A 10,905-nucleotide genomic window follows, 5' to 3' on the forward strand; every position below is an offset into this window, starting at 1 on the left:
TAATGGATCAGAATTTTGGGTGAACAGAAATATAGAAAGAATAATTAAAAGTCCAACTGCCCAATTAATTTGTTTTTAACAGGTTATAGATTTGGGACGGGTCTGCGCAACGACATAAATACTATACTCGTCCTATCTCGAATCGGGTTATTAAAATCAAATACCATATTCATTTCATTGCACCATCGATATAGTTTTGTTGGTTCCATTTGATTCGATTAATCGCGATTTTCAATTTTTACAATTCGAATTGTCATACCTAAATACCATTAGCCTATATTTATATTCTATTATCTCGAAAGAAATTAATTAGGGTTACTTTGCCAAAGCTTAAATTAGAATTTCATCATCTTTAGAACAACTTCTCTAGCCTTCCACTGTTCCACATAATTCATCATCTTCCATTTGGCTTTGGGTAACACACGTCCCCCCTGTTTGTGGCCATGGCGTCGAGCCTGCCAAGGCACCCTTTAATACTCTCAAAAACTCAACGCTTCAATCACTATCGCAAAACCCTTAAACCTAATTTCGTTCCTATTCGCCATGTGGATTGTATTCGGGCCTTCAGGCGCAGCGACTTTGATGGGTTCGCCAAGCGTGTGACCTCTGGAGAGGCCTGGAGAGACGTCTGGAGGGGGGCTAATGATGGGTTTGAGCAGCTCGTGTACGAGAGCAAGAAGACAGCTGAGCGTATTAACAGGAGGTATGCTGTCTCGGATAGATTCTCGGAGGTGACAAATTCTGCGGCAGACCGTGCCCGTGAACTCGACCGCGAGTTCGGAATTACGCAGCGGTGGCGGACTTTCTATCTTGATTTTAGTACAAATTGGCCGACGGTCTGTTAATGCTAGTAGCCGTATTCTAAACAATCTTAAAAAGATGATGTTTCTGTAATTGAGTATATTTTTGGTGCAATTACTTGCACGAAATTGATGTTCATTTTGAAGTTGGGATTTTGGTTAGTAATATAGTTCTGTTACTTGTTGTCTCTGCAGTACAGGAGGCAGTTCAGTGATTTTCTTGAGACGCCGTTGGGCAGGAGTTTTTCTGTAAGTATAACTCACATTTTCGTTAGCCCTGTTTTGTTAGACATATGACTTATGTGTTTATGATTACTGTCTAGTTTCATAGGTTTGTTATTAAATATATCCTGATATAAATTTGTAAATTTGGAAGCTAAATATAGTGTGATCTTTCTATTATAAAGACAGTTATAGGTTAGAAAAGGCCACCATACTCTGTTGTGAAAGCAAGTGAATTGGGTTTGGAAATGACAACTTTCTTAGTGTATGACGACCACATTTTTTATGCCTGATAAAATATATTGTTAACTACGAAACATTGGTGTTACTTCTGATTTGCACGAAGCGCTGATAGTACTTTCTAATTAGTTATTTTCAGAGAGACTGAACCATAATTATATTCTAAAGTTTCCATATCAGAAAAGTAGATTTTGCCTTAACATCAATTCAAAGCATTCTTCTATCTGTCGAATAGAAGTAAATCGAAATTGGGTTTTTTCAGTGTATGGACTATAATGCATTAGCTAGGATCACTGTGCAAGTCCTTTCAGAGTGTTATGACAACTGGATTTAATCTTTCGGTCTTGGTTATTTACATTCTAAATCTGAATATCTTTGTACAGACAATCTTCTTCGTTTGGTTTGCTCTGTCAGGATGGCTATTCCGGATTCTGATATTCGCCACTTGTGTGCTTCCATTTGCTGGTCCTCTTCTAATTGGGGCTGTGGCCAATAATCTTGTTGTTAAGGTAAAATTGTTTGATGTTCGCATCTTCTTTTGACTTTCTTAACCTTACTGTTCTTTCAGTAAATTGAATGAATTTTGTGTGGAAGTGCATTGGGGATAAATTATCCAGGATATGGCATATATTATAATAAATTGCTGAAGATCCGCATGCTAAAAAGTAGGAAATTTCTGACTGACCAACTCTGATTTGAGTATGTCCTTCCAACTTTTAGTTGCTCGTTAATGTATAAGTTTTTGCCATTCTTACTGTAAATTTTTCATAATGAAGTTCAGTTTCCTGGCTTTTGCAGAAATTTTTCTATTAAAGATTCTTATGCGTGACATTTAGCCTATGTTTGGCTCTTGTTTATAAACGCTCAAATCACTTTTTATCTTCACATTTGGAGGGACCCACAAGTACTACCAACTTCTCCACTACTTATTTCTATCTATTTATATTATAAACCGTTTATAAACACTTCCCAAACATGCTCTTAATTATGAAAAATATTTTGTCAACAAAAAAGATAAAGAAATCTATATGCCATTTTTCACAGTTTTTAGGTGTAAAAGGCCCTGTTTAACTGCATTCACTCTTCACAGCCTTGGAAATGCTCAACCATTGGATTGTTAATGTTATAATCAAAATATCTTTTTTGGCTATTTCTTGTTCTTGTTATAGTTTGTTGCCCTTGGTTGTCTATTATTGAGTTTATGACTTGTCTACTGCAACTTAGTCAAGCAAGAAGTCGTCATAAATATTCCAACCTTAGACACTGTGCTTCTACATTTGTTTTGATACCAAAACACCAATTAAATTCCAAACCTATTGATTTTAAACAATAGAAACTACAATTGTATTTAAATGAACTGTGAAGACATATTAGCCTTGGATGGATCTTATAATTTAATGTCTGAGTGAAGCTCAGGTTTTCTATAGCTTGCAAATGCCATAAGGGCAAGAGGCCCTATTTCTGTAGACACCCCTGGTTGCCTCCTCTGGATAATATTTTTACTCTATTACCGCAGCAAAAGTTCATATAAATTTAAATTGGTTCTATTCTGGCATTTAGCTTTGTCATCCCTTCCCTGTTTTTTTCATTTGTGATCTAATGCATGCTTAGATCCCTAATCACAGAAATGGTGCCGTAGTAATTAGTATGAGCGCGTATGTTTTACGGGTGTATTAATTTATCTGAGCAGGGAGAATGCCCGGCGTGTAGGAGGCAGTTTGTTGGATACAAGAGCCAAACGGTTCGTTGTGTAAGTTGTCGAAACATTGTATGGCAGCCACAGGGTGACTTCTTTTCAAAAGGCAGCCGAGGTACCACTCCCTCTTCGAAAAACAATGAAGCGGATGTCATTGATGTTGAATTTGAAGAGAAATAAAGATCACCAGATGGATATTGATGCCCTCTACAGGCAGTATTCATAGGCAATGATGTAATACTAAACATGATATAATAATGATATAGTACATTTTTTTTTTTCACATCACAAATTACCAGGTGTCAAGTATCCTATGTATCATAGGTGAGGTATGATGTCTTATTATTTTTAGGTTGAGAAATGAAAGTAACATCACTTTTGTTGTACAAATTTTTCATCATGAGCAATTGTGAAATATTTTTTCTTTCTTTTGGATGCTCAATTGCAATTTTATGTAATTAATATTCTCCTGCACAGTAGATCTCAAACTGATTTCCAACCTGGGATCTTGGATTTATCAAACTATGGTGTTAGATGAGTGCAAGTGATAATCCTTGTTCCTTTCTAGCCAGTAGGGGCTGTGTATCTCAAAGAGATTAAAAATTGTCGACATCCAGATTCTTGCTTGCATCTTGTCTTCAAATAGCAGCTTAATGACACCATTGTTTGTCTTTAGACTGAGAAAAGAGTATTCCTGATGTTCCCCAGTCTCCAAAATGCTGACAACCTTATCTGCGAAAGAGGAATGATGTAAGTATTAACTTCCTTTGATCTCTATGTTTGTTATATTTAGTATCTTTCTGAAAGATCAGGGGACAAGAAAGAGAACCCAAAAAGATGTAGATACATATATTTGATCAGCTCGTCAATGGATAAGAAAGAATGTGACGTACACTCCTTGGAAGATGCTAGTGCTCCTCTGAAGTATTTCTTTCTGAAAATCACTGTAAGATGTTTCTGCTTCATATAGACATTGACCCTCCTGCATTCTTTACGTCCTGCGTGCAGAGTTGTTGTGTTTGCTTAGCCATTAACATCACATGCATATATGCAACCCAAGAACTAATGTAGTTGCATGAATCATTCTCCTGCTTGGTTATCTTATCGTGGTATACAGAAAAGGTATGGAGTATGGTCAAATTTCCAACCTGATGGCATGATTATGCATATTTGAGCATCCATTCTGATCATCTCTTGGGTGCTAGCAAGGGAGTTCGACATGGTTCTTGATCTTAGAATAGCAGCTCCTCTTAGACCTGTTGTAGCATGAAAATGATGAGAAAAAGGTCTTTCTGTTTCGAACAAAAAACCATTTTGCTACGCTATACTAGACGGTATAATACAATAGATGATATTTCTAGCCCTTTTTATTTTTTATTTTTTTTCCTGTTAGAAGGGAAGTAAAGATGGAAATATGTAAAAGTGTACATGTTGCTGCTGTTGCTGTCGCTGCGATCATATCGATTGGAGTTTGGATGGCCATGCCGGAATTAACCGCTGCTTGAACTTGGGCTTTTTGTGCACCCAATGATTCTGCTGCTTCAGCAAATGCTGTGGATACCAAAGCTGCAGCTGAAGCTACTACTTCACCCATACCCCGACCATTTGCCCCAGACGTGCCTTTGTCGACTTGAGTGAAATCCTGTTTTCCTCTGCTTATTTCAGCAATGGCTACAGCAAGCTGTGTGAGTGAAAGTGCAGCATGTAATTGCGATGTTCGGAGTCGGGTTTCCTCTTTCTTTTTCTCTTTTCGCGATCTTAAGAAGCTTTTCAAGGATTTCCCCTTCAGCCAAGTCTTTACGTGATTGAATTCCATGGAACATCACAATCCAATGTATGGATTAATAAACAAGAAAGGTGTTAGGATCTTGAAGATCTTTTAATTTTTTTGGTAGGATGGATTGTATTGAACGACAATATTAAAGTGCTTATGTGGTTGTGTTTTTAAGTACTTACAAGTAGTGAGTTTTATGGAATATGTGAATAATGAGTGCGTAGTAAATTGTGGATTTTACGAAATACGTGAATAAAAAGTATGTTTTGACTACCAAACACGTTCTAAGAAAAAGAAGAATTGTCCACGTCCGGTTCTATTTACCAAACTTGTTGAATAATTGATATGATTTCTTTTCTTAAGAGTTTGCTTAAAAAATTGATGATTACCCGAATGTTGTCCTCCTTGATCGTAGCTCTATACTTTCCTGGGATGTTAGTCATGTTGTCATATTCGTGCTCTTCATGTTCTTCTATTCTGTTTATATCACCAGGTTCTAAGATCTTCTGCACATTTAGGTGAAGGAGGTTGAATGAACTCATTGATGTCTTGACTTGTTAAGGCCTTTAGTATTCAATTTAACGTCAAAAACGAGGGAAAATGGAAAATAATTATGAAATATATAACTAAGTTAGTTGCATATGGTGACCACTCCACTGAAAGTTGAACATGCTCATGTAACATGTATGGTATTCATAAAATTTGATGACTTTTGAGATTCCTAGGATAGATCGTGAACGCATTCTACAAGGTAACACTCAAAGCAGGTTAAGATAAAAAGGGTAAGAACACGACGGTGAGTTTTAACTTTTAACACAATACACATCGACTAGAGGTAAAGTGGTCGTTGATCACTTTGCTCGATTTTCCTTTTTACAAACAGAGAAAAAAAAATTAGTTTGTCATGTATAAACAGTACAGTCTCACCCTGGATGAAAATATATTTAGGAAATCAGAGGCAGAATGGCTCCATGATCGACACAAGAACTCCATGGCATTATTAGGGCTCTTTGGGATCTCCAGTTGCTTGTGAGAGCAAAAACATTTTTCCTTGCAACCAAGTCCCTGTGGTTTCTGTACACAAACATTCTCTGATTCACAATCTTATAGCAAAAAACATTTTTAAGTGGAAATTAAGCAATTTATTATTCAACCTGCCTATGGTAATAATCAAGGAAAATGTACAGCATTGAACTTACTATAAACGAAACACCTTCTATTTTCAGCTCTTGTTGTTGTATCTCCACGTGATTGGTCCCCATCTTCATCATCACCTGAAAACAGAAGGACAATACAGTATAAGTAGTGGGATGTGTTCGAAAAAATCACCGTATCGAGTCTAGAAAAACAACAAAGCACAACGAGTTGAACAGAGAAAAAACTCAAATTTAACATGGTTCAGCGAACTTAGCTACGGGAGATGGTGGGTTAAAAAGGAGTTTCTTGAAAAGGAAAGGTGATTGTTACGGAAGTTTGAAAGAATGAAGGTGGGAAGAAACTACAACTTACCCCGGAATCCCAAACTAAGGTTCTCTCTCTCTCTACAAAACATTCTATAAATGGAAGGCACTTAAAAAATACATGGAATTTTCATAGGGAATAATTCAAGAAATGTTGACATCTAGGAAGCTATAGAAACACGTGAAGGGATTATACTACATTACTTTAAAGGAGTAAACTTCTGCGAGAAGTACTGAATCCTTTCCCGATGAGGAAACAATGTGATAAAAAGAAGTTAAATATATTCATTTAAATTGTGCGATTTTGTTTAATATCACGCGTTACTTTAAAAGAGTTAAAATTTTCCGCAACCACCTTTCCAAACAAGGACACAATGCAACAAAAAGAGTTGTCTAGTACTGTTTACGGAGAATAATGTTATTTGTAATTGCTCACTACTGTAGTTAATCTACGTGGTATACATGTGACAATTCATCAAATTACTAACTGCCATATATATGTCACGTAGGGCGACTACGGTAGTAACGACTGTAATCAACCAAACATGGCCACATGATATAATCTCGAGAAGTGCGATTCTTATATCTGAAACAACAGTTTCGCTTGCAAGACTTTTTGGATTCTTCTATGAACTCCCGAGATAGAGCCTCTCTCAGAAATAGAGAAGTCAATATGGGTTTCTGCGAACTTCCTAGGACCACCATTTGGATTGACAAAGTAGAAATCTTGGGAATCCATAGAACCATGTTACATGATCGATGAGGCCACTTGTATGAAAATTTTCATGCTGGGATCTGTGCAGCCGAGGTGGAGGGTTGATAGACGAGTTAGACGACTTCACGTGGCTTTGACACGTGTAAAAGCAGTACGATGTTTTTGATTGGACAAATTATGACAACGTTTTAAGAGTCTACAGTGATAGTGTAAAATTATGAATATCAGAAGTCATCAGTTTTAAACAAATGCAGTGTTAGAAAACTTTCAGTTGCATTCAGAATTTGGAAATGAATTCTTGTGAGGAAGACGCCAAAAGAAGAAAAAATAAGAAGAAGAGAAAAATCCTTGAAATAATGATATCTGTAAACACGGAAAAAATTAAAAAAGGAGCGAGCAGGCTTTATGAATTGTTAGGAGTATCTCCAATATACTTTTTAAATATAAGACGCTCTCTATTTTAAAGATTTAATCCTTAAAATCATGTTCTAAATAACTCTTTAAATTAACATTTTTATTATTTTCCACTCTCTATAATTAAATATATTCAAAGTTGTTTTAATTTTCAATGTACGAAAATAATTAAAGAAAAACTAGTTAAAATAAAAGACGGAGAAAAATAATAAATGTTTTTTGGGAGTAATAAAATTAAGTGTCAAATATAAAGATCTTATTGGAGTACTTCAAAATTTTAACTCTCTAAATCTATAGATATTTTCCAAATAATAAAATATATTATTTAAAAATAGAGAATTTCTTAGAAATGCTCTTAGAGTATTAGATGAAACTTAATCGTATTGTACATTTTTTCTCTCAATTATTATTTTCAATTTTATCGTGTAATGGTTAATAAGTGATACAATAATGACTAGTGTCTAACCCCATTGATTGATTATCAATCTATTTTCATTTTAATTAAAAACATGGCTCTAATTCAGCACACACAATTATATCTTAATATCTATGAAAATAAGCAATTAAAAATAATAACGCAAATTCTTGAAATTAATTCAAACACAAAATACACTAGCATCTCAGATCAACCATTATTAACCTACTTTAATTCTTAATTACTCAATTTTGATAATTGGTATTTTTTTTGACAGTCAAATAACTTATGTATTAATTTTCTCTCTTGAAGAAAAAATTTAACCATTTCTTATCAAAGACCCAACTATGTCCCTGTGAAGGATGCAAATATATAAAAATGAAATAGAAAGCTATGATATCAATGAAGATTGCATCAAATATAAAAGCATCTCTATCTCCTATAACGCTTATTATAATGGGCTAATTTATATTTACTCTTGAAAGTAATGTTGTTGAATTAAAAAACACAAACGATTTTTAAAAGCCAGCTTTCTTGTTGATTTTATTTTATTTATTTTTTATTTTTTTTGTGGGGGGTGGGCTTCTAAGATTTTTGAGTGTTTTGGATGAGCTTTTTGTTCGAAGGTAGAAAGAACAAGTTTCCGATGGATTTTCCATTCAAAATGACACTTCTATTGGAGAATAGTGATATTTTTCCTTTTGGAAGTGTTGACCCTAATTTTCCCTTGATCTAAGGTGGATTTTTTGAGTGGAATATTTCTTTAAGTTAGCCTTTTGGCCATTTGATTTTTCAATCATTCTCTTGTTGTGTTAATGCCTCTTTTTAGATACAATTTTTAGGAACATTTTAGTTATATTTGTGCATTCTACTGCTGAATTATATTGAAAAATAGAACTGACTAATCTTAAGTCGAAGGGTCGAAAAACTCAACGCCACTATTCTTGAATAACTTGGAGTCGAGCCTTCTTTTCGCACTATTACAAATATGAAAATAATTGTCAAAATAGGGTTAAATTGTCAATTGTCCTATCGAAAATAGGATTGACTAGCTATTTTAAAGGAACTGGAGTTACATCTCTTTTTCCATTTCCAGAAATACTCATTATTATATTGTAAGTATGATTAAGTCAAAATTTCAATATTTTCGTTGAAATTTGTGCTTTAGTGACAATTGTCATGCAATTTCGTATGTACATAAATGGACCAGCATGGATGATTAGAATACGCTAAAAAATGGCATGGTCAACGCCTTTATTCCAAGTATTAGGATCGAGTGTGTCTTTGCTAGATGATACTTCGGTGACCGAGGCATTTTATGCTTAGGGTGAGTCTTCACGGTGTTGGTACAAATGATTGTGGACATGCTAGCATGCAGCGAGATCCTTTTGGACACATGTGGAGTCCTTGTAGGTATGTAATTTTGGAGCCCTCTGGGCTTACATGGAGTCCTTCTGGCCAATACTTATTTCAGCATGTAACTTTGGTCCTTCAAGTTTGAATTTCACATTCATGTGGGACGCAGGGGTTTGATGTTTTGCTGCCATTAGTTCTAAAATTTTGGATTTTCAATTACCTCATCGCTCTATGATATGCTGCAGCCGAAGCAAAATAAATGCTTCTACCCATGCCATATCGAGACATTTGTGCTGAAAAAACCAAAGCAGATGATCGGTATTTCAGCCTCATAAAAATTTGGAGGCGTTATACACAGAAGAAAATTCGTACCTATGTAATGGTGACCTATTTTAGATAAGACAAATTAATCCCTAGTTTTATGGCAAGAAATTTGACACAGACATTCTCTCAATTTGAGGTCATAAATAAGAGATTTTTCATCCAAATAATTTTGATCCGGATGTATATAGCTTTGAGATGTTACAATTTTTCGGTGTGTGTATATTTTAGATGCTTCTTATTGCTCTAGGAGTTACGAATATTGCATCAACACTATATCCCCCATACGAATAAACTCTAAGGGCATGTTTAGTACACTAAACGATTGAGAGAGTTACTAGTACTCAATTTCATTTCCTTGAACAAGTTAACAAGGTTACATTATCAAGACTCCCAAAGGTAGAGACTTTTCGATAAATAAATATGAAATTTGAGTCCTTTCTTTACCCCTATAACTTCAGCAACCCTTGGCGGGTTAAAGGTAACAGTTTGGGCTGAGGAGGATATCCTTCCACAGTTGGCATCACCGGCGTACGTCTTTATTATGAGGCTGTATTAAACAAGGCCCGCCGACCTAACTACTCAGAAACAATATGTACCACATCTGTCCCGTATTTGGCTATCATAAACGGCGTAGTTTCCACTGCCATGATTGGATCCAAAAGTACAATAAAACTTAGTCCAGAAAATGTTTGGGCTGAATCGAAACGTGAATGTTTTGCCAAATGAAAGTAGATGGATACCAGAACCATCATCTCCTGAATAACAGCGTGCTGTCATATTTTCACCGTATATCTCACTTTTAATTAAAACGGCTGTCTTTGCTTCAGACAGGATGAAGAACGAAGCAAAACATAGTACCAATTTAACCAGCTTCTGATAGGATGAAGAACAAAGCAAAAAATAGTACCAATTTAACCAGAAAACCCATCTTTCTCCTTCCCTTTTCTCTTTCAATCTTTTACTAACTATACACAGACCATTTTTGGGGATTGTTTGATCGTCTTGCTTTGAAAAAGACAAAAATAGAATCAACTTGGATTGAGGACATCGGCCACAAAGATTGCAATAATTTGGTTTGCATTATTTTTCACTGCATAACCAAGGGCATGATTTAGTCAATCTTTTTTTATTATTCCGCGAATAGACATCAAACTTGAAGATTATTCTCAAAATACAAGTGAGGACGCATGCAAATTTACAATATCAGATTCCTTGTAATAAATGAGGACAAAAAAGTGAAAATACAATAACTATTTTAACAATTGTGATACATATACATCATAATTTACAGATTTGTTTACTGACAGATGGGGTGACTAAACTTAAATGAGTGAAATCTTATCAACCAGATAAAAAGAAAAAAAAAATTATTCACTTTCTTTTTGACACTTCAATAATTTGTAAAAAAATTATGTAAATAGATCATAACAAGCATTTTCCCCAATTTATTAATACCCATTCACATCAAATTAACACTATATGGGACAAT

The 10,905-nt window shown here is 34.9% G+C and overlaps 2 protein-coding genes across 2 annotated transcripts; one reads left to right on the top strand and one right to left on the bottom strand.

Moving 5' to 3' along the window:
• The first annotated feature begins 324 nt into the window (after positions 1 to 324).
• LOC111367755 lies at positions 325 to 3,393 on the top strand. Its single transcript, XM_022988797.1, has 4 exons — positions 325 to 836; positions 996 to 1,049; positions 1,646 to 1,771; positions 2,953 to 3,393. The coding sequence occupies exons 1-4, from the start codon at positions 444 to 446 to the stop codon at positions 3,136 to 3,138; spliced, it is 759 nt and encodes a 252-aa protein (XP_022844565.1). The 5' UTR covers positions 325 to 443; the 3' UTR covers positions 3,139 to 3,393.
• Positions 3,394 to 3,443: 50 nt separating this feature from the next.
• LOC111367754 lies at positions 3,444 to 6,103 on the bottom strand. The gene is made up of 7 exons (XM_022988796.1): positions 5,932 to 6,103; positions 5,660 to 5,806; positions 5,122 to 5,238; positions 4,387 to 4,753; positions 4,107 to 4,214; positions 3,852 to 3,956; positions 3,444 to 3,690 (listed from the first exon to the last, which is right to left on the bottom strand). Exons 1-7 carry the CDS (start codon positions 6,001 to 6,003, stop codon positions 3,476 to 3,478), a joined length of 1,131 nt encoding a protein of 376 aa, XP_022844564.1. The 5' UTR covers positions 6,004 to 6,103; the 3' UTR covers positions 3,444 to 3,475.
• Between the last annotated feature and the right edge of the window lie 4,802 nt (positions 6,104 to 10,905).

The sequence above is a fragment of the Olea europaea genome, chromosome 18, assembly GCF_002742605.1.
Source record: "Olea europaea var. sylvestris chromosome 18, O_europaea_v1, whole genome shotgun sequence".
NCBI classification, from domain to species: domain Eukaryota; kingdom Viridiplantae; phylum Streptophyta; class Magnoliopsida; order Lamiales; family Oleaceae; genus Olea; species Olea europaea.